At 45.3% G+C, this 24,601-nt stretch overlaps 1 protein-coding gene across 2 annotated transcripts; it reads right to left on the bottom strand.

The window, feature by feature from the left end:
* Positions 1-2,708: 2,708 nt before the first annotated feature.
* On the bottom strand, positions 2,709-15,788 carry COA7 (cytochrome c oxidase assembly factor 7). 2 transcript variants are annotated; one of them, XM_015139818.3, is made up of 3 exons: positions 15,647-15,788; positions 9,583-9,723; positions 2,709-4,028 (listed from the first exon to the last, which is right to left on the bottom strand). In XM_015139818.3, exons 1-3 carry the CDS (start codon positions 15,750-15,752, stop codon positions 3,580-3,582), a joined length of 696 nt encoding a protein of 231 aa, XP_014995304.1. In that variant the 5' UTR covers positions 15,753-15,788; the 3' UTR covers positions 2,709-3,579. The 2 variants fall into 2 exon arrangements, with proteins under 2 accessions (XP_014995304.1, XP_077812883.1); XM_077956757.1 differs by lacking the exon at positions 15,647-15,788 and adding an exon at positions 11,506-11,597 and having other exon boundaries at positions 9,583-10,197.
* Positions 15,789-24,601: the final 8,813 nt, after the last annotated feature.

The raw sequence follows: 24,601 nt of genomic DNA, 5'->3' as shown, positions 1-24,601 counted from the left end.
GGCCTCACCAGAAGCCAACAGGATGCACAGCACCGTGCTTCCTGTACAGCCAGCAGAACTGAGAGCCAATTAAACTTTTCTTTATAAATTACCCAGCCTCAGGTATTTCTTCATAGCAATGTAAGAATGGCCTAACACAGGGATGTACCCAGAAGTGGAATGGCTGGATCAAACGGCAATTCTGTTTTTCATTTTGGGGCAGCTGCACCAGTGCACGGGGTTCTAATTTCTCTACATCCTTGACAACACTTACTTTGTTTTTGTGTTTAAATAGTAGCCATCCTAATGGAATATGAGGCAATATCACTGTGGTTTTGTTTAATAGACTTTATATTTTAGAGCAATTTTAGGTTTACAGCAAAATTGAGAAGGTACAGAGATTTCCCATATAGTCGTCCCCACACATGCATAGTCTCCGCCATTATCAACATCTCCCACCACAGAGGTACATTTGCAGTAATTGATGAACCTATACCGACACATCATTATCACTCCAAGTCCACAGTTTACATTAGGGTTCACTCTTGGTGTTGTACATTTTAGGGGGTTGGACAATGACAGGTATCTATCATTATAGTATCATACAGAGTAGCTTCACTGCCCCTAAAAATCTTCTGCATTCCAATTATTCCTCCCTCCCCTCCCCTGCCCACTGGTTTTTACTGTCTCCATAGTTTTGCCTTTTCCAGAATACATCCCATTGTCATATAGTTGGCATCATTTAATATGAAGCCTTTTCAGACTGGCTTCATTTAGTAGCATTCATTTAAAGTTCCTCTGTGACTTTTTAGAGCTTGATAACTCATAATTTTTCATAGCTTGATTTAAGCACTGAATGTCTAGATGCACCACAATTTATTTACCCGTTTACCTACTGAAAGACATTTTGGTTTGAATTTTGGCAATTATAAATAAAGCTGCTATAAACATCCATGTGCTGGTTGTTGTGTGGACATGTTTTGAATTCCTTCAGGTAAATACTAAAGATCAAGATTGCTGGATCACATGGTTAAGAGCTTGCTTAATTTCTGTAAGAAACTGCTTAACTGTCTTCCAAAGTGGCTGTGCCATCTTGTGTTCCCATCAGCAAGAAGTAAGAATTCTGGTTGCTCCAACTTTCCCAGCATTTCATGCTGTCAGTGTTTTGGATTTTGGCCATTCTAATAGTTGTATAGTGGTCTGCTGTTCTAACTTGCATTTTCCTGATGACATGTTATATGGAGCATCTTTTCGTATGCTTGTTTGCCACCTGTCTATCTTCTTTGCTGAGATATGTTAAGGGTTTTGGCCTGTTTTTTAATCAGGTTGTTTGCTTACTGTGGAATTTTAAGAGTTCATTGTGGTTTTGATTTGCATTTCCCTGATTAGTGATGTTGAACGTGTATTCATGTTTTTTGACCTACAGTTTTGTGTGTGTGTGTGTATGTGTGTGTGTGTGTGTGTTTTGTCTCACTCTGTTACCTGGCTGGAGCACAATGGCGTGGTCTTGGCTTACTGTAACCTCTGCCTCCTGGGTTCAAGCAATTCTCCTGCCTCAGCCTCCCGAGTAGCTGGGACAACAGGTGCCCACCACCACACCCAGATAATTTTTGTATTTTTAGTGGAGATGGGGTTTCACTATGTTGGCCAGGCTGGTCTCGAACTCCTGACCTCGTGATCCACCTGCCTCAGCCTCCTAAAGTGCTGGGATTACAAGTGTGAGCCACTGCACCCAGCCTAGTTTTGCTTTTGTTTTTGAAACAGAGTCTTGCTATATTGCCCAGGCTGGAGTGCAGTGGCACAATCTGTTTACTGCAACCTCTGCCTCCCAGGTTCAAGCAATTCTCTTGCCTCAACCTCCCAGGTAGCTGGGATTACAGGTGCCTGCCACACCTGGCTAATTTTTGTATTTTTAGTAGAGAAAGGGGTTTCGTCATGCTGGCCAGGCTGATCTTGAACTCCTGACCTCAAGTGATCTGCCTGCCTTGGCCTCCCAAAATGCTAGGATTACAGGCATGAGCCACCACGCCTGGTCTGACCTAGCTTATTTTAAGCACACCAAAACCTACTGTACATTTTTAAAAAGTGAACTTGATGTCTTTTGAAATCTCCTCTGTGCACTTGGGGAAGTCCTCATCCTCTATCAACTTAAGAAGCTTGCTGCTGTGCTCACAAACCTTCATTTACACAGCAAGCCTTCCTTTCAGGACGGCTGCAAAACAAAAGCCTAAAACAGTAGATGGTGACAGACAGAATGGTATTGTTATCAGCAGGGAAATGACAAGCTTGCCCCCTGGTGACAAGCTGGGGAGATAACAGGAAAAGCAAATTTTTTTTTTTTTTTTTTTTTTTTTTTTTTTTGAGACGGAGTCTTACTCTGTCGCCCAGGCTGGAGTGCAGTGGCGCGATCTTGGCTCACTGCAAGCTCCGCCTCCCGCGTTCATGCCATTCTCCTGCCTCAGCCTCCTGAGTAGCTGGGACTACAGGCGCCCACCACCATGCCTGGCTAATTTTTTGTATTTTTAGTATAGACGGGGTTTCACCGTGTTAGCCAGGATGGTCTCAATTTCCTGACCTTGTGATCTGCCCGCCTTGGCCTCCCAAAGTGCTGGGATTACAGGTGTGAGCCACCGCACTCAGCCGCAAATGTTCTTAAAAGGCACAACCACCACAAAGAACATACTCTCTGCGGTACCTGGAATCTGGAAAGAACACTAATCAACACAAACTGTAAGTCACTCAAAATTGTTTATTCACAGGGATAGTGAAAAAGGCTCAGTTAAAGAGGACAAATGTGTCACAAAGTCCTTGCTTACAAACTCCTAGCTGAAGCTGCCTTGGGAAGAATCTGCTCCCTCAGCATGATGGGCAGTGCCAAGCGACTATACTGGCCAATGTCTCTTCTAGACGATGGCAGGCTGATGTTTCATCTTCTTCAGCAACTCCGAAGCATAACAGCCTTTAAGCTGTATGTTGCACATCCCTCTTGATCTCTGTGAACTTACTGAAAGATGTGACTCTAAACGCAAAATGAAGCCCACACCAATGATTATGTAAGTCAGACGCTGGCAGTCGGGACTATTTAACTGTTCCTAGTTCTTTAAGACCTCAATTACGTAAACCAAGATATGTTCTGATTTTCAAGCCATCCTAACCAAAATAATAATAATGATGAAAATGATGATAGCTGATTCCTTTAGGCCCCGGGGCTGCTAATTTTTAAAACTTCCTGCTATCTTCGCCTCCCTACCACCAATTTCTAGGGCTCTCTAGTTTGCTCCTATTTTTCACAGAATTGCCAGAGTTTGAAAACTAAGATCCCCATAAACATGGCTATCTTCACAGAACACCCCCAGATGAAGGAATATTGACTGTAATAAACATTGTACAGAACACCCAGATAAAGGAATATTGACTGAAATAAACATTGTAGGCTACACTCCAGTAGCTGGGGCAATGAATCCATATAATGGGAGCTACCAATTCAAGTCCCAAGTTTTCTTGCTGCAGCAGGTTGACCTTCAAGGGCTGCATCAGTCTTCAGAAACAGGAGCTGCCAGCCTCAAGCAGTTTGCTGCCTGGGAGGGAGGGTGGGCCACATTACCCAAAAGTTAAGGGTTGGACACCTTTCTCCTGTTCTTTGTGTAGCTGCTGAGCTCGATTTTTTAGCACCTCGGCCTTGGCCTCATCCTTATCAACACCATCTCCCAGCTTGTACATGCGACTGGCATTGGCACAGGCCCAGATATGACCCAGATCACAGGCTTTCATGGAGTATTTACATGCCAGGTCCATGTCCTTAGGAAAGCCTGGGGCACCCTGCAGGAACATGGCACTGAGGTTGAAGCAGCTGGAAGCATAGCCACCATCACAGGCCCTTGTGTAGTAGTCCCTGGCCTTCCCCAGGTCAGGCTGGCCATCCTCATTAACCTGTCCATCATGTGCCAGGAGGCCAACGTTGTGACATGCTGCTATAGACTTCTTTCCGGGCTTCTCACACGCCATCAAGAAGCACCTGGCGGCAGCTTTCAGGTCCTGGGCCAGACCACCTGAGAGGAAGGAAAGTACGAAAAAATAAACCCAAGCCAGGACACAACCTAAATGTCTCAGGCCAAAGTCAGCGAATAATTTTTTTTCTTTTTTTTTTTTTGGAGAAAGGGTCTTGCTCTGTTACCCAGGCTGGAGTGCACTGGCATGATCACAGCTCACTGCAGCCTCAACCTCCCAGGCTAAAGCAATCTTCCCATCTCAGCCTCCCCAAGTAGCTGGGACTACAGGCACACACCACTATGCCCAGCGAATTTTTTAATTTTTTTGTAGAGACAGGATCTCACTATGTTGCCTAGGCTGGTCTTAAACTCTGGGACTCAAGCGATGGTCCCACCTTGGCCTTCCAAAGTGCTAGAATTACAAGCGTGAGCCACCACACCTGGCCAGCAACAATTCCTGAATAAAGTTTAAGACTGAGCATAGTGGCTCACATCTGTAATCCTAACACTTTGTGCAGGATGATTGCTTGAGGCCAGGAATTTGAGATTGACCTGGGCAACAGAGCAAGACCTTACCTCAAAAAGAAAAAAAACTGTCCATGCTATGAGCTCAGGCAGCATGAAAGGTAGCCTGCCATAGTGCACAGACCTCCTAGCTTTCTCAGCCATAGAATCTTTTGTTCAAATGATACCTTATGAGGAAACTCAGACAGGTCAAGGAGGTGAAAATTGGGAATGATAATAATATCTACCTCATGGGGTTACAGTGAGAACATGGCATATTACAGGCATTATAATTGTTCATTAATTTAAACATACAGTGGGCCCTCCATATCCATGGGTTCAACCAACCACACGTCAAAAATATTAGCGAAAAAACAACAATACAATTAAAAAATACAAAATATATAAAATAGAACAATTATTTACTCAGTATTTACATTGTATTAGATAGTCTAAGCCAAGATTGTCCAACCCACGAGCCTGGGATGGCTTTGAATGTGGCTTAACACAAATTCATAAACTTTCTTAAAACATTATGAAATTATTATTATTATTATTATTATTATTTTGAGATGAAGTCTTGCTCTGTCACCCAGGCTGGAGTGCAGTGGCATGATCTCAGCTCACTGCAACCTCTGCCTCCAGGGTTCAAGTGATTATCCTGCCTCAGCGTCCTGAGTAGCTGGGATTACAGGCGAGCCACCACACTGGGCTAATTTTTGTGTTTTCAGTAGAGATGGGGTTTCACCATGTTGGTCAGGCTGGTCTCGAACTCCTGACCTTGTGATCCACCTGCCTCAGCCTCCCAAAATGCTGGGAAAAATCCTGGGATTACAGGCGTGAACCACTGCACCTGGCCTATGAGACTTTTTTTGTGATTTTTTTTTTTTTTTTAGCTCATCAGCTATCGTTACTGTATTTTATATACGGTCCAATTCTTCTTACGGTATGGCCTAGGGAAGCAAAACGATTGAACACCCCTGTTCTAAGTAATTAATTTACAATACACAGGAGGCCAGGTGCGGTGGCTCTCGCCTGTAATCCCAGCACTTTGGGAGGCCAAGGTGGGCGGATCATCTGAGATCAGGAGGTTCAAGACCAGCCTGGCCAACATGGTGAAACCCCATCTCTACAAAAATACAAAAATTAGGCTGGGCGTGGTGGCTCACGCCTGAATTCCCAGCACTTTGGGAGGCCGAGGTGGGTGGATCACGAGGTCAGGAGTTTGAGACCAGCCTGGCCAACACGGTGAAACCCCGTCTCTACTAAAAATACAAAAAAATTAGCTGGGCATGGTGGGAGGGGCCTGTAATGCCAGCTACTCGGGAGGCTGAGGCAGAAGAATGGCATGAACCCCGGAGGCGGAGCTTGCAGTGAGTGGAGATCGTACCACTGCACTCCAGCCTGGACAACAGAGCATAACCCTGTCTCAAAAAAAAAAAAAAAAAAAAAAATTAGCTGGGCATGATGGTGGGTGCCTATAATCCCAGCTACTCGGGAGGCTGAGGCAGGAAAATTGCTTGAACCTAGGAGGCAGAGGTTGTAGTGAGCTGAGATCGTGCCACTGCACTCCAGCCTGTGCAACTGAGCAAGATTCCATCTCAAAACATACAAACAAACAAACAAAAAATAAAACAAAATACACAGAAGAATATGGGTAGGGTTATATGCAAATACTATGCCATTTTTATATAACAGATGTGAGCATCATCAGACTTCATTATCTGTGGCAGAATGGAATGAGGGTCCTGGAACGAATTTCCCAAATATACTGAGGGACAACTGTATACCGAATAGTTGCCAATTGCTGTGCTAGGTCCTGGGGAACAAATGACACTGTCCTGCTTTTGAGGCCTAATGAGACCTGTCTTATGGGCTAATGAGACAGACATGAAATAACCATACAGGCCAGGCACAGTGGCCAGTAATCCCAGCACTTTGAGAGGCCCAGACAGGAGGACCTCAGGAGGCCAGGAGTTCAAGATCAGCCTGGGCAGCATAGTGAGACTCTGTCTCTATAAAAAAATTTAAAATTAGCCATGCATGGGGGCATGGGCCTGTAGTCCCAGCTGGAGAGGCTGAGGCAAGAGGACTGCTTGAGCCTGGAAGTTTTGCACTGCTGCACTCTAGCTTGAGCAAGAGTGCAAGACCTCACCTCTAAACAAATAAATAACAATACAAATAAATGTATGATTTTCGCTGGGCGTGGTGGCTCAGGCCTGTAATCTCAGCACTTTGGTAGGCCAAGGCAGGAGGATCACTTGCATCCAGGAGTTTGCAACTAGCCTGGGCAACATAGCCAGACCCCATCTCTACAAAATAATCAAAAACAGCTCAGCTACTCAGGAGGCTGAGGTGGGAGGATCGCTTGAGCCCAGGAGGTCAAGGCTGCCATGAGCTATGATTGAGCCACTGCACTCAGCCTCAGCAATGGAGTGAGACCCTGTCTCACCAAAAAAAAAAAAAAAAAAAAAAAAAAAGATGATTTTAATTGTGAAAAGAGCATGGAGGAAAAGTACAGTGCAAGACAGGCAAGCAGGGACCAGATCATGCAGGGTCACATTAAGGACCCCTGAATTTAATCTTAAAAACAATGGGAAATCACTAACAAAGACTTTTAAGTAGAAGTGGTGGCAGGGCTCACTTTTTTTACTTGTTTGTATGTGTGTAAAACTTCAAATCCCCATGTACCATTACTCGATCTCAAAAAATATAAACATTTTAACATTATTCTTTTAAGTAACCATTCCAAATCCATCATCTAGTAATAACCATCATTATCATTAAGTGAACACCATTCCAGTCATCTTTGTAGCTTGTGTTCACATCAAATGCTGGCTGGTTGAATACATACTAGATAGAAGTGTTTGGAAAAATTGGATCGCAGATGCTATTTGTAAGTAAAGAATTTAACTTTGATTTTACTTGAAGTTATCAGAAGAAAACCAAATTGAAGCGAAACTAAGGAAACTGCTGACCTACAAATTACTATTTCTAGCCCATAGTGAAATTTCCTAAATGAGCCACTAGGGCTATCGAGAGTTTAGAAAAAATATTAAAAGGTTAGAATCATTTTTATTTTCATTTATTTATTTAGAGACAGAGTCTTGCTCTGTGGCCCAGGCTGGAGTGCAGTGGAGCAATCTCAGCTCACTGCAGCCTCCACCTCCTCGGCTCAAGTGAGCCACTGCACCTGGCCTAAAATTTAGTTTAAAAAATTAAAATGGGGCCGGGCACAGTGGCTCACACCTGTAACCCCAGCATTTTGGGAGGCCAAGGCGGGTGGATCATTTGAGGTTAGTTCAAGACCAGCCTGGCCAACATGGCGAAACTTAGCTGGGTGGTAGTGTCACACACCCCTGTATTCCCAGCTACTTGGAAGATTGAGGCAGGAGAATCGCTTGAGCCTGGCAGGCAGGGGTTGTGGTGAGCCGAGATCATGCCACTGCACTCCAGCCTGGGCGACAGAGTGGGACCCTGTCTCAAAAAAAAAAAAAAAAAGACATCTTTGGCCAGGTGCAGTGGCTCACACCTGACCCTCACACTTTGGGAGGCCAAGGTGCAAGGACTGCTTGAGGCCAGGAGTTTGAGACCAGCCTGGCAACATAGTGAGATCCTGTCTCTACAAAAAGTAAAAAATTAGCCAAGCATGGGGGCATGTGCCTTTAGTTCCAGCTACCGGGGAGGCTGAGGCAGGAGGATTGCTTGAGCCCAGGAGCTCAAGGCTGCAGTGAGTTATGAAATCATATCACTGCACTTCAGTCTGAGAAACAGAACAAGACCCTGTCCAAAAAAAAAAAAGCTGCCTGTCAAAGGTCCTAAGTCCTATTGCTTATTTGTGTTGGGTTTTTTTGGGTTTTTTTTTGGTTTTTTTTGTGAGACGGAGTCTTGCTCTGTTGCTTAGGCTGGAGTGCAGTAGCATGATCTCGGCTCACTGCAACCTCTGCCTCCAGGGTTCAAGTGATTCTCCTGCCTCAGCCTCCTGAGTCGCTGGGATTACAGGTGTGTGCCACCACGCCCAGCTAATTTTTTTTTTTTTGTATTTTTAGTAGAGATGGGGTTGCACCATGTTGGTGAGGCTGGTTTTGAACTCCTGACCTTGTGATCCACCTGCCTTGGCCTCCCAAAGTGTTGGGATTACAGGCGTGACCCACCGCGCCTGGCCTGTGGTGGTTTTAAATATGTCCATAAGTTCTTTAATATTCCTTCCTCTTCAAGAAGTGGAATTTAAGTCCTTTCCCTTAGTGTAGGCTACATCTAATAAATATGTGATAGAAATGAAAAGCGTGTGACTTCCAAAGATAGGTCATAGAAGACACTGTGGATTCTATCTTGTTCTCTCCTTTAAATTACTCACTCTGGGAGAAGCCAGACGCCATGTCATGAGGACACTCAAGCAGCCCATGGAGAGAACCATGTCATGATGATCTGAGCTCTCCCAATAACAGCTGGTAAGGAACAGAGGCCTCTGTTACCAGCCATCAGAGTGAGTCATCTTAGAACTGGAAACTCCCAACTTCAGTCAAGCCTTCCAATGACGACAGCCCTGGTTCCATGGCCAATGTCTGACTATAACCTCATGAGACACCCTGAGGTACCCCACTAAACCACTCCCAAATTCTTGACCCACAGAAACTACTGAGGTGATCTGTTATTTAGCCATACATAATGTAAACACTATGCCAGTGATAACTATAATTAGAGTAGGAGAAAAGACAGAAGCAAGACAATTATAATTACTGACCCCTTACTCTGTGCCAGGCACATGCTGATGCCTTTTTCTATACTATCCTATTTAATCCTCACGACCCTACAAAGCAAGTACTATTTCCCTCCAATTTACAGGTGATGTAACTTGAGTGCACAGAGTTGAAGTGATTGGCTCAAGATCTCACTATTTGCAAATAGCATTCCCTAAGGTTTACCTAACTTGAAAGGCTGTGTTCTTCCCCACATCGCTCTGCTGAACTCCTACCTCTCCATCTTCCTACAATGCACTTGCCCAATGCCTGCGAGACCCTTCTGCAAGAGCTCATCATGGGGCTCAGGTGTGAGGCCAGCACTGCCATCAGTGACAAGGACCCAAAAAGCAGACCCTCCTTACCCTTACCTTTTCCAGTCACATAGTAGGCCCCCAGTTTGTAGCAACTATCGCTGTGCTGGTTCTCTTCACAGTTAAACTTCAACACCTTGGCAGCCTCATCAAAATTCTTCTGGATCCCTTCCAAATAGTCCACCAGCCGATAGCAACCTGCGAAGAGAGGGCAAGGGCTGTTCTTCATGTCTGGGGCTGCTGCTTCACAGTGGGGGCTTGGGGTAGGGGGTGCCCAGGTGTGGCAGGCCAGGCTATGTCTTTTAAGACAGCCCATGTCCTCCTGAGATGTCGCAAGTTGACCTTACCACAAAGAATGTAGGTGGTGTTTAGTTATACCTACAAATGACACTGTCTCCCCATAGCCATGGACTGAGCAATATATGGCCTGGGGAAACCTCAGTCCCTGCATTGGCTCCATCACTCACCAGCCCTTCTGCTCCCTGTCAGCCACGCCCAAATACCCACCGACTTCCATGATTGAAACTTTGCTAGTTTTGGAATCTCTCATGAAGTTCAATGGTAAAAACAATGAAAACCTAAAAGGCTCATAGACTAGTCTTTGTAGCAGCAAGAAAACGGTGCTGGGTCAGGCTTGGTAGCTCATATCTGTAATCCCAGTACTTAGGGAGGCTGAGGCAGGAGGATCACTTGAGGTCTGGAGTTCGAGACCAGCCTGGACAGGGTGAAACCCTGTCTCTACTAAAAATACAAAAAAATTATCCAGAAGTGGAAATATATTAAAAAATTAGCCAGGTGTGGTGGCACACACCTGTAATCCCAGCTACCTGGGAGGCTAAGACAGGAGAATCACTTGAACCCAGGGGGCAGAGGTTGCAGTGAGTCGAGATCGTGCCACTGCACTCCAGCCTGGGTGACACAGTGAGACTCTGTCTTAAAAAAAAAAAAAAAAAGAAAAAGAAAAAGAAAAGGGTGCTGTGATGACTATACCTTACTCCTCAGCTAGGGTAGGAACATGAAAGCCAAAAAGAAAGAGTAGAGGTGGCCGCTTCTATGGAAACAGGCTCCATGTCTCCCAATCCCAGTAAACCTCTCTCCTTAATCTCTCTCCCCTCTTCTTAACCCCTGGTGACAACATGTATCTCTCATTCATTTTCACTCAACAAATATTTGGGCCGGGCGCGGTGGCTCACGCCTGTAATCCCAGCACTTTGGGAGGCCGAGGCGGGCGGATCACAAGGTCAGGAGATCGAGACCACGGTGAAACCCCGTCTCTACTAAAAATACAAAAAATTAGCCGGGCGCGGTGGCGGGCGCCTGTAGTCCCAGCTACTCAGGAGGCTGAGGCAGGAGAATGGCGTGAACCCAGGAGGCGGAGCTTGCAGTGAGCCGAGATCGCGCCACTGCACTCCAGCCTGGGCGACAGAGCGAGACTCCGTCTCAAAAAAAAAAAAAAAAACACAAATATTTGAACATCTCTATGCATCTATGTAACAGACATGGTTCTAGATGCTGAAAATATACTCATTTGCCCTCCTAAAATTTACATTCTAGGGGAGGAAATACAGTAAGTAAATGAACAAAATTTATTCAAACAGTAATAAATGTTATGATTATAACAACTCAGAAACAGGAAGTGAAATACTGCATGTCCTCACTTATAAGTGAGAGCTAAATACTGTGTACACATGGACACAAAGAGTGTGGAATAATAGACACTGGAGATTGGGAAGGGTGAGAGGAAGAAATTACCTAACAGGTACAAGTACATTATTTGGGTGATGGTTATATTAAAAGCCCCGACTTCCCCAGCAATTTGGGAGGCCGAGGCGGGCAGATCACCTGAGGTCGGGAATTCTAGACCAGCCTGACATGGAGAAACCCTGTCTCTACTAAAAATACAAAAATATTAGCTGTGCATGGTGGTGCATGCCTATAATCCCAGCTACCTGGGAGGCTGAGGCAGAGAATCACTTCAACTCAGGAGGCGGAGATTGCGGTGAGCCGAGATGGGCCATTGCACTCCAGCCTGGGCAATAAGAGCGGAACACCGTCTCAAAAAAAAAAACAAGCCCAGACTACACAACCAGGCAATATATCCATGTAACAAAACTGCACTTGTACTCCTTAAATGTATACAAATAAATAAATAAATAAATAAATGCTATGACTGAAATAAAACAGGATAACTGTTTGCTGTCAACTTTGGGTGAAGCTAACAAAGACTGGGCCACTGGGGAGGGGCTGTGACCTCAATAACAAGAAAGTACTAGCTATTTAAAGACAATGGAATGGGAGTGGGGCAGGGATTTGGAACAAATTTAAAAATTAAAAAAAAAAAAATGAAATTAAAAGACAATAAAATGGGCAGGGGCACAAAGTCCTGGCACAACGAACAGTAAATACAAAGACCTGAAAGAGAGAATAAGTTTGGCACGAATAAGGTACAACATGGCTGAACCAAGGAGGAGGGTCAGGAAATGAAGAAGGAAGGTAGGGACGAGACCCCAGGCCTTGTGAAACATAGGATGCAGTTACGATTTTTTTCCAACTGAAACAGTAAACCACTGGAGGGTTTTAAGAAAATAAGTAATATGATTCAGGCCAGGTGTGGTGGCTCATGCCTGTAATCCCAGCATTTTGGGAGGCCAAGGAGGGTAGATCACTTGAGGTCAGGAGTTCAAGACCAGCCTGGCCAAAATGGTGAAATCCTGTCTCTACTAAAAATACAAAAATTAGCCAGGCTTGATGGCGCACACTTGTAATTCCAGCTATTCGGGAGGCTGAGGCAGGAGAATCACTTGAACCCAGGAGGCTAAGGTTGCAGTGAGCTGATATCATGCCACTGCACTCAAGCCTGGGCAACAGAGCAAGACTCAGTCTCAGGAAAAAAAAAAAAAAAAAAAAAAGCCAGGTGTGGTGGCACATGCCTGTAATCCCAGCTACTTGGGAGGCTGGGGCAGAAGTGCTTGAACCTGGGAGGAAGAGGTTGCAGTGAGCCAAAATTGCGCCACTGCACTCCAGCCTGGGCAACAGAGTAAGACCCTGTCTCAAAAAACAACCAAAAAGTCACCAAAAACAACAACCCCACCCCCCAACAAAAACGTTACTCTGGTATACATGTTCATATATGCCTGGGTGATTATGCAGGAATTTAAGTATGTGAGGGCATATAATTGGGCATTGATAACAAATATGTTATTTTAAAATCTAATATTTAACATAACAAAATTAAAATTAAAATATCAGTTTATCTGTGAGTAGAAATGGATTTTAAGGGAGTAAAGTGCAAAGACAGGGACAGGTTAGAAGGCAACTTCAGTTATCCAGGTAAGAGATCCTTCCTGACATGCAAGGAAACTACTACACCAGTCGCTATGGTAACTACAGCCTCTTCTCAGGTCTCCTGAAGTGCTGCAGCCAGTCCTTTTGATATATCTACTCTTCCCGATTCCAATAACTTGCTTGTCTGACATGTTTTGCTCTCCATTGCCTACAGAGCAAAGTCTATATTCCTTACTCTGGCATTCAAGCCCCGACATACTGTGGCCCAGACTCCCGCTTCAAATGTACTACATCCTGACTTCAACCTTCCAAAAGACAGCACTTTCTTCTCCCACCCTCTCCTCCATTTAATCAACACTTGCCCAGCCCTCCAGACCTCCCTTCAAAGTCTTCCCTAACCACCCTGTTCCTTAGTGACCCCAATTCCTCTAAGTTCTTTCTACACTTAGGACATGGACCAGCTCTCAAAGAACAACGCCGGGTTCTTTTTTTGTTTTTGTTTTTTTTTGAGACGTTATTTTGCTCTTGTTGCCCAGGCCGGAGTGCAATGCTGTGATCTCGGCTCACTGCAACCTCCGCCTCCCGGGTTCAAGCAGTTCTCCTGTCTCAGCCTACCCAGTAGCCAGGATCACAGGCACATGCCACCACATCTGGCTAATTATTATATTTTTAGTAGAGACAGAGTTTCATCATATTGGTCAGGCTGGTCTTGAACTCCTGACCTCAAGTGATCTGCCCACCTCGGCCTCCCAAAGTGCTGGGATTACAGGCATGAGCCACCGTGCTCGGCTCAACCCCAGGTTCTTTTTTTTTTTTTTTTTTTTTTTTTTTTTTGAGACGGAGTCTTGCTCTGTCGCCCAGGCTGGAGTGCAGTGGCTGGATCTCAGCTCACTGCAAGCTCTGCCTCCCGGGTTCACGCCATTCTCCTGCCTCAGCCTCTTGAGTAGCTGGGACTACAGGCACCGCCACCACGCCCGGCTAGTTTTTTTTATTTTTAGTAGAGACGGGGTTTCACAGTGTTAGCCAGGATGGTCTCGATCTCCTGACCTTGTGATCCACCGGTCTCGGCCTCCCAAAGTGCTGGGATTACAGGCGTAAGCCACCGCGCCCGGCCCCCAGGTTCTTTTTAAGCCATCATACTGCAGAGCAACTCTGTTTCATGACTATGTTATGATATGTATATGGTTACGTTATGGTCTATGTTATGGATTAGCTTCAAGGAATAGCTATGTCATTTCTGCAAACTAAACTGCAAGCTATTAGAAGGTAGGGCCAGTGTCACTTTTTTCTTTCTTTTTTTTTTTTTTTTTTTTTTTAGTAGAGACAGGGTTTCACCATGTTGCCCAGGCTGGTCTTGAAATCCTGGCCTCATGCGATCCTCCTGCCTCACCTCAGCCTCCCAGAGAACTGGGATGACGGGCTTGTGCCACACCAGACCTTTATTTGAAAGAAAAAAAAAAAAAAAGCCTGGGCACAGTGGCTCACACCTGTAATCCCAGCACTTTGGGAGGCCAAGGAACATGGATTGCTTGAGGTCAGGAGTTTGAGACCAGCCTGGCTAACATGGTGAAACCCTGTCTCTACTAAAATACAAAAATTAGCTGGGCGTGGTGGTGGGAGCCTGTAATTCCAGCTACTCAGGCGGCTGAGGCAGGAGAATTGCTTTAACCTAGGAGGCAGAGGTTGCAGTGAGCTGAGATGGAGGCACTGTACTCCAACCTGGGTGACAGCGTGAGACTCAGTCTCGAAAAAACAAAACAAAAAAAAAAACGGGAGGATCACTTGAGCCCAGGAGTTGCGACCAGCCTGGACAACATAGTGAGATACTATCTCAAAAAAGAAAGAAAATATAAAAAATAAAAATAAAGCAGGAAGAAGAAAACCACCGAAAGCTATTGGCTGCTCTGGGTGGACCCCTCTGGTCATCACCATCCACCTATACTCTCAAGTCAATTCAGTGTTCACACAACACACGGGACACATTTGTGCCTCAGGGCCTCTTTGCCAGCTGTTACCTACGGTAAGATCTGCATGGTTCACTCCCTTACCTTCTTCAAGCCTTTATTCAATTGCCACTTTCTCAGTGATCTTCCCTGATCACTCAATTTAAAACTGCCCTTCTGCCCTCCTGATACCCTTCACCCAGTCCTTTTTCCACGGCACTTACTATTTTATTTATTTATTTATTTATTTATTTATTTATTTATTTATTGAGACAGAGTCTCGCTCTGTCGCCCAGGCTGGAGTGCAGTGGCGCGATCTCCGCTCACTGCAAGCTCCACCTTCCGGGTTCACGCCATTCTCCTGCCTCAGCCTCCCGAGTAGCTGGGACTACAGGCGCCTGCCACCACGCCTGGCTAATTTTTTGTATTTTTAGTAGAGACAGGGTTTCACCGTGTCAGCCAGGATGGTCTCGTCTCCTGACCTCGTGATCCACCCGCCTCGGCCTCCCAAAGTGCTGGGATTACAGGCGTGAACCACCGCGCCCGGCAGGTACTTACTGCTTTCGAACACGATTTCATGAATTACCTGAGGCTTATTGCCCGACTCCCCGCACTAGCTTGGAAGCTCCACGAGGGCAGCGAATTTCATCTGTTCACCGATAGATCCCCAGTCCCTAATCCAAAAGCACGTCTCTTCCTACCCGCCCCGGCCTCCAGGCTCGGTCTTCCCGGGACACATCGCCCTTCCCAACACACGCAGTCACCGCGATCCACAGACCCCCGTCCCCCGCCAGCCACGTGATTCCTTCTCCAGCCTCTCAGAGGTCGCAGACCAGACCTCTCCCGGCACGCCTCTCCCCGACGCGTCGCCGGGCTGCGCTGGAGGCGCTCACCGTCCGGGTCCTTCTCGTGGTAGCAGTGGTAGTTGCACTCCACCTCCATGTTCTCCAAAAAGGACTTAACCTGCTCCTCATCCTGGAAGTCCACCAAGCCGGCCATGGTTTGCGCTGCCCAGAGACGGTCACGTGAGCCGGCGGAGGGGGCGGGGCGTGGGGCTGACGCAGCCCGCGGCACTCTCCCGGAATCCCCGGGAGAGCCAGGCGAGTCTGCCTTTCCCAGCAGCCCTCGCGCCGTTGGGCAGCCACGCTTCCAAGACTAACCGCCTTCCTGAAACTGGGAGCGGTCTCTCTGCAGCACCTTATCAATGCTCGCTTTGTAGCCTTAGTGGTTTTCCACCTGCAGTCATTTATCCATGTATAATCCCTCAGCGCCTACAGTGTGCCTCACCAGGTGCATTGTTCTAGGGTTATGACAGCTAGGAATGTAGTCCCTGCCTTCAAAGAACTTGGAGTTCAATTGGAAGACATTCGCTTATCCATTCAGCAAACATTTAGAGGACCTTCTGTATGTGCCAGGTGTAGCTGGACAAAGTGCAGTGGGCAGTCTGATTCATCTCTCTTCTTCCCAGACCTGTCTTGGCCACCAACACGAATTACCTAAGCAATAAATGGCTGTAGGAGAGGTTAACTGGAACACAGTAGCAGTGAAGGGTGCAGCAACGTCACTGTTATAACACCTAGTACTCAAACAGTGCTGAACTTTGTTCCAGGCTCTAAGAGCTTTATATGAATTAACTCATTTAATTCTCATTATATATCATGTCACTGTAAACTTACACTCACAGTGATACTGTGGGGAAGGTATTATTATTATCCCCGTTCTACAGATAAGAAAACTAAAGTACAGAGAAATTAATTTATCCAAGGTCACACAGTGAGGGAGTTGGTATGCAATCAATTTTTTTTTTTATGAATAAATGAATGAGGCCGGGCGCGGTGGTTCACGCCTGTAATCCCAGCACTTTGGGAGGCCGAGGCGGGTGGATCACCTGAGGTCAAGAGTTCGAGACCAGCCTGGCCAATCTAGTGAAACTCTGTTTCTACTAAAAATGCAAAATTAGCAGGGGTCTCTACTAAAAATACAGAATTACAGGGCGCACACCTGTAATCTTAGCTCTTTGGGAGGCTAAGGCAGGAGAATTGCTTTAACCTGGGAGGTGGAGGTTGCATGTGAGCCGAAATTGCACCATTGCATTCCATCCTGGGCGACAAGAGCAAAACTCCGTCTTAAAAAAAAAAAAAAATGAATGAGATAGAAAAGGAACATGTCAAGGAGACAGGGAGGAGAGGAAGTTTACCTACTTTTTGCTTTGTTTTCCTGCTCCTGTTCCTGCTAAGAATCATCAGTTCCATAAAGCCTAGATGGAAAGTTCTCCTAAGACAGTGACTTCCTATTCATCTTTTTTTTTTTTTTTTTTTTTGAGACAGGGTTTTGTTCTTGTTGCCCAGGCTGAAGTGCAATAGCGCCGTCTCAGCTTACTGCAACCTCTGCCTCCCAGGTCCAAGTGATTCTCGTGCCTCAGCCTCCTGAGTAGCTGGGATTACAGGCGCCCACCACCATGCCTGGCTAATTTTTTTTGTATTTTTAGTAGAGACAGGGTTTCACCATATTGGCCAGGCTGGTGTTGAACTCCTGACTTCAGGTGGTCTGCTGGCCTCGGCCTCCCAAAATGCTGGGATTACAGGCATGAGCCACCATGCCCGGCTGACTTCCCATTCATCTTTGAATCCCATCCAGCCCTACTTTTGAATTCTCAATGGAGCTAAATCCATGACTTCCCATTGCATATAACAATGCTTTCCAAATGGCTCCATTACTAAGCTATCCCCAATGGCAGCAAAGAATGGACTATTTCCAACTACGTATTTATTGGAGGGCAGCCAATAATGTCTGAAATCCCAGTTTTATTTTTTAAATTCATATGATTTTACATTCAATTCCCCATAATACATCTTTCTTTTTTTTTTTTTTTTTTTTTTTTTGAGACGGAGTCTCGCTCTGTTACCCAGGCTGGACTGCAGTGGCCGGATCTCAGCTCACTGCAACCTCCGCCTCCCGGGTTCACGCCATTCTCCTGCCTCAGCCTCCTGAGTAGCTGGGACTACAGGCGCTCGCCACCTCGCCCGGCTAGATTTTTGTATTTTTTAGTAGAGACGGGGTTTCACCGTGTTAGCCAGGATGGTCTCGATCTCCTGACCTCGTGATCCGCCCGTCTCGGCCTCCCAAAGTGCTGGGATTACAGGCTTGAGCCACCGCGCCCGGCCACATCTTTCATAGGATAATAGAAAATTGCCTTTTCCCCCTAAGCCTTTGAGTAAAATTGACATTTCAGGCAATATACCACATTTACCTGTGGTTTCTCGTACCCTGATCACCTTAGGGGACTCTTCAGTATGGGAATCCCATGACCCAGGATGGGAATCCTTGAACTTTCGTTTGAGGTCATCTTCTTTAGGATGGCCTTCAAGATCCTGTGCAATCTGATTCTAGCCTTATATTCTGCCTCTCTTCCCCCACATCCCACCAACCTTCTGTTCTCTGAATAGATCTCAAGTTTGTCTTCCTGTTTACCTCTGCTCTTGATGCCTGGACCACCCTTTTTGACCCAAATCAGAAATACTCTTCTATGTAAAGTCTTCCCAGACACAACAACCACACACATTCAAATTAGATTTAGATGCTCCCATTTCGGTGTTCCACACCACTTGGTTTATTTTGGTATAGTGCAGTAGGAAAGAAAGAATTGGCTTTGGAGGGGGGACAGATCTTAGTTAGGAATCCATGTTCCATGTTTATTAAATTGTGACCTTAAACCAATCATGTTTGTGAGTCTGAATCCTCTTCTGTAAATGCAGATCCATTTGTAATGGCTGTCAGAAGGACTACAAGTTCATGTATACAATGTGCTTGGCAGAGTGCCTGGCTCAAAGTCATTCCTGTTCCAGGAATGTTTCTTGTCATACCAATAATGGCATGAAGCCTGTATCCCCCACCAGACTGTGACCTCTGTGTCCTGTATGCTGGTCACAGGGCCAAGAATGGAATAGGGCTCGATGATAGAATAGAGCAGGGTGATGTAGATTACTAAAATCTAGGAATGTTTCCCTTTATTTTCTGAGTTGAACTGCATTTAAATGAAATCACCTGAGCGGTAGAGGGCACAAGAGAGTTAGTTGGTGACGAGAGGCTGAACCAAGTAAGAGGTCACTTTTTTTTGTTTGTTTTGCTCTTTTGTCCAGGCTGGAGTGCAGTGGCACGATTTTGGCTCACCGCAACCTCCGTCTTACGGTTTCAAGCAATTCTCCTGTCTCAGCCTCCCGAATAGCTGGGATTACACCGCACCCGCCTAATTTTTGTATTTTTAGTGGAGACAGGGTTTCACCATGTTGACCAGGCTGGTCTCGAACTCCTGACCTCGTGATCTGTTTGAACTTACTGTTGCCTCTGCCCTAGAGTGCTTTTCCCGTGTTTGTTTGTTGTTTTTTTTTTTTTTGGCTTGACTTCTTAAGTTCTCTGCTTCAATTTGACATTGTCCATGTGGTCTTAGCTCATTCTTATTATAATCACAGTGTCTTGATTGTGCCCCGCAATATTACATGCCCAAGTATTGTTGACTGAATTAAGAAGAAGGATTATCCTTCCAAATAATTTGGTTTTCATTAATTGAACTTAGAATATCATTGACTCTTGCTCTTTTGACCCAGGTTTTTCTTAAAGCTATAAGACACATTACTTGAAGGTCTAATTGACATACAGGAAACTGCACATAACTTTAAAGTAACAATTATGAGTTTCTACATATGTATACACCTGTAAACCATTATCACAATCAAGATAATGAGCATATTCATCACCTCAAACTTTCCTCATGTGCCTTTGTACTTCATTCCCTCCCCAGCAATCATTAATCTGCTTTCTGTCACTGAAGATGTAAGTACTATTTCTTTTTGTATAGTTTCTTTGATTCAGTGTAATTATTTTGAGATTCATGCATGTTACCACGTGTATTAATAGTTCATTCTTTTTGTTAGTGAATGACATTTCATGATGTAGATATATCATAATTTGTTTATCCATTTGGGTTTCCAGTTTTTGGCTTACAAATAAAGCTGCCGTGAATATTTGTGTACAAGTCTTTATATGGGCATTCATTTCCATTTTTTGGGTTCATACCTAGGAGTGGAATGGCTAGATCATATGGTAGGTATATATCTATCTTTAAGAAACACCCAAACTGTTTTCTCAAGTGATTCTACCATTGCATTCTTACCAGCAGTGTTTGATAGTTCTAGTTGCTGTACACCCTCACCATCATTTGATGTGTGGTCAGTCTTTTAAAATTTTAGCCATTATAGTGAGTTTAACAGTATCTTATCGTGGGTTTAGTTTGTATTTTTTTGAGTGACCAATAATGTTGGCATATTTTCATGTGCTTATTTGCCATCTGTGTGTCTTTGATGACATGTTTGTTAAAATCATTTGCCCCTTTTTATTAGATTGTTTTTTATTATTGCATTCTAAGAGTTGTTTATATATTCAAGTCCATTATCAGAAGTTTTGCATATATTTTCTCCCAGTTTGGCCTGCCTTTTTTGTTTTTATAACTGTCTTTCAAAACCAAAAGTTTTTCATTTTAATGATGTGTCTAGTTTATTTTTTTCTCTTGTTAACAGTTTGTGCTTTTTCTTTCATATTCAAGAAGTCTTTGCCAAACCCAAAGTCACTAAGATTTTACCTATATTTTCTTGTAGAAATTTTGTGGTTTAATCTTATGTTTAGAAAGCCTATGATTCATTTCAGATTACGTTTTGTATGAGGTATGAGATAACAGTTGAGGTTCACTTTATTGCATGTGGATTTATAATTACTCTGGCACCATTTTTTAGAAAGATTATCCATTCTTGGCCTCCCAAAGTGTTGGGATTACAGGCGTGAGCCACCGCGCCTGGACTTTTTTTTTTTTTTAATTGAGACAGAGTCTCATTCTGTCGCCCAGGCTGGAGTGCAGTGGCGTAATCTTGGCTCACTGCAACCTCTGCCTCCTGGGTTCAAGCAAGTTTCCTGCCTCAGCTTCCCGAGTAGCTGGGACTACAGGTGCCCACCACCAGGCCCAGCTAATTTTTGTATTTTTAGTAGAGATGGGGTTTCACCGTGTTGGCTAGGCTGGTCTTGAACTCCTGACCTCAGGTGATCCACTCACCTCGGTCTCCCAAAGTGCTGGGACTACAGGTGTGAGCCACCGCGCCCAGCCTCGGGATAGGTCTTAATACCTCCTTTCTATAAAGGAGGTCCAGATAAGTAAAATGATTTCCACTGGGTAACACAGCCCGCTAAACCTCTCCCACAGGGTTACACGTTGGTAAGAGGAGCCCGCCCCGTGAGAGAGACCGGACCAATCACGTTTTCTGTGAGGTCACTTTGGAGGCCTGAGATTGGTGCTCGTGTCTAAACGGACCCGATCTTTCTCAGTGGCTTGTGCAGCTGAGGGAGGTTCCGGGTGGCTTGCCCGGGGGCTGCCCAGCTCTCTGTCCTCTGCAGATCCCCTCGGGACTCAGCATTGGGTGGGTTAGCCGTGGAGACTCTCTGCCCTTCCTGCTGTGGCCAGTCAACCCCCCCAAGCCCGTGCCCGTTGAGCCTGCAGCCCTTCCTCAACTCATCACTCCCCATCCCCCCAAGACATGGAAAGGCTGTGACAGCTGCCAGCCCTGCACATGCTCTTGTTTCAACAGCGGCGATTGCACATCACGTAGTCCCCACGTGACCTGTCGGGCCTAGGGCAAGCGCAAAGCTTTCGGAAACCCGAATCATTGTAACCTGGACTTCCTGCCTGTCTCTGAGGCTCCTGGGCTGTGCTTTAAGCTGGACAGGTCCTGCTTTACAGGGAAAAGGACCAAGGTCCAGAGAGGAAAGGGGCTTGTCCCAGGGTACGTAGCAAGTTAGTGACAGAGCCATACTCTTCCCTCAGGGCAGCAAGTTGGGTGGCAACATTTCCAAATTTTATCCTCCCTACCTCTGTTTCTTCTGTATCCCCTGCCCACATGTCATGACCTGAGACAGGAATATTTTTCAAGAATGATAAGGATTTTGGGATCGCACTAACCGTGGAATCCCACAGTTGCTATAGGACCTTGGACAAGTGTTACTTTTCTGGGTTCATATTCCTCATCTGCTATGGCATATTAACCTAATTCTGTTCACCTCATAGAAATAAATGAGAAATTGGGAGGCTGGTCGTTACAGAACAGTGGTTTTCAAAATATGGTCCCTGGGCCAGCACCATCGGCATCACTGGAAGTTGCTAGAAATGAATATTTTCTAGTCCTACCCCAGATCTACTGAATTGGAGACTCTGGTTGTGGGGTTCAGCAATCCATGTTTTTTGTTTGTTTGTTTGTTTTGTTTTGTTTTGTTTTGTTTTTTTGAGACGGAGTCTGGCTCTTTCGCCCAGGCTGGAGTGCAGTGGCGCATGGTCTCTGCTCACTGCAAGCACCGCCTCCTGGGTTCACGCCATTCTCCTGCCTCAGCCTCCCAAGTAGCTGGGACTACAGGCACCCGCCACCACGCCCAGCTAATTTTTTGTATTTTTTTTAGTAGAGATGGGGTTTCACCATGTTAGCCAGGATGGTCTCGATCTCCTGACTTCGTGATCCACCCACCTCGGCCTCCCAAAGTGCTGGGATTACAGGCGTGAGCCACTGCACCTGGCCAGCAGTCCGTGTTTTAACAAACTTCCCGGATGATTCTGATGCATGCTCAAGTTTGAGAATCACTGGTCTATAAAGGGTAAGACCATTGGGTTTGGACTCAGAGAGTTCTGGGTTCCTCTAAAAGCATCTTAGCACTACCTTTTACTATATGGGAGGCCTTAAGCACAGCATTTTACCTCCCTGTTACTTAGTTTACTCATCTGTGAAATGGAGGTAATGATTGTATCTACCTAACAGGGTTGTTTTTGGTTTTATTTTGTTTTGTTTTGAGACAGGGTCTCACTCTGTCACCCAGGCTGGAGTGCAGTGACGCAATTTCAGCACACTGCAGCCTCCGCCTCCCAGTTCAAGCAATTCTCTCACCCAACCTCCCTAGTAGCTGGGACTACAGGTGTGCACTACCATGCCTGACTAATTTTTGTATTTTTTGGTAGAGACGGGGTTTCACCATGTTGGCCAGTCTGGTCTCAAACTCCTGACCTCAAGTGATCCATCCACTTGGGCCTCCCAAAAGTGCTGGGATTACAGGAGTGAGCCACCGTGCCCTGCCTAACAGTGTTGTTTATTAATGTATTCATCAACATTTTTTGAGTGCCTATCATGTGACAAGCACTCTTCCAGGTTCTAGGGATGCATCAGTAAACAAAACAGACAAAAATACCTGCCCTCCACTATTCATAATAGCAAAGACTTGGACCAACCCAAATGTCCATCAATGATAGATTGGATTAAGAAAATGTGGCACATATGCACCATGGAATACTATGCAGCCATAAAAAAGGATGAGTTCATGTCCTTTGTAGGGACATGGATTAAGCTGGAAACCATCATTCTGAGCAAACTATTGCAAGGACAGAAAACCAAACACTGCATGTTCTCACTCATAGGTGGGAATTGAACAATGAGAGCACTTGGACACAGGATGGGGAACATCACACACCAGGGCCTGTCGTGCAGTGGGAGGAGGGAGGAGGGACAGCATTAGGAGATATACCTAATGTAAATGACAAGTTAATGGGTGTAGCACACCAACATGGCAGATGTATACATATGTAACAAACCTGCATGTTGTGCACATGTACCCTAGAACTTAAAGTATAATAATAAAAAAAGAAAAATAATGCAAGTTAGGAATAAAAAATTGGTTGTGTAGAAAATAGAAAAAAAATATTTAAAAATTAAAAATTAAAGATAAAAAAGGAAAATTTAAATGCATTAATACATTTAAAAGAATAAATGTTTATATGTTAATATAAAAAAAAATCCCGGCCGGGCGCGGTGGCTCAAGCCTGTAATCCCAGCACTTTGGGAGGCCGAGGCGGGCGGATCACAAGGTCAGGAGATCGAGACCACAGTGAAACCCCGTCTCTACTAAAAATACAAAAAATTAGCCGGGCGCGGTGGCGGGCGCCTGTAGTCCCAGCTACTCAGGAGGCTGAGGCAGGAGAATGGCGGGAACCCGGGAGGCGGAGCTTGCAGTGAGCCGAGATCGCGCCACTGCACTCCAGCCTGGGAAACAGCGTGAGACTCCGTCTCAAAAAAAAAAAAAAAAAAAAAAAAATCCCTGCCTTCTTGTAGTGTATATTCTAATAAGATTTTTGAGGATTAACATAATTATACTGATGTGTAAAGTTTAGCACAACATTGGCACATATTATACACCCAGCAAATGACAGTTATTATTGTCATTTTTGAAACAGGGTCTCACTATGTCACCCAGGCTGGAGTGCAGTGGTGTAGTCATGGCTCTCTGCAGCCTCAATCTCTGGGGCTCAAACAATCCTCCCGCCTCAGCCTGTAGCTGGGACTACAGGTGCAGTGCACAGCTGATTTTTGTATCTTTTGTGTAGAAATAGGGTTTCCCCATGTTGTCCAGGCTGGTTTTGAACTCCTGAGCTCAAGGTATCCTCCATCCTCAACCTCCCAAGGTGCTGGGATTACAGGTCTGAGCCACCACACCCAGCTCATCTATCAGTTTTGATGGACATATTTATCATTAATAATGGGAAAAGGGTTTGTAAACAGTGAAATGCTGTCTTAGACTAAGCAGTGAGCTCTCTGAGAACTGATTCATGCTTTTGCCATCAGAATCTAACATAGGGCATGGTGAAGAGTAGGGCTTGACAAATATTTGATGAACGTATACACAAAAGTCAGAGATTAATATTAATCTCTCTCTAGTCAGAATGAGCTTCCTCTATAATCCATCTTTAGAGCTGACAGCTCAATGGTAAGCCACAC

This window comes from Macaca mulatta, chromosome 1 (assembly GCF_049350105.2).
Source record: "Macaca mulatta isolate MMU2019108-1 chromosome 1, T2T-MMU8v2.0, whole genome shotgun sequence".
NCBI lineage: Eukaryota > Metazoa > Chordata > Mammalia > Primates > Cercopithecidae > Macaca > Macaca mulatta.
This window is presented reverse-complemented; position numbering and strand designations above follow the sequence as displayed.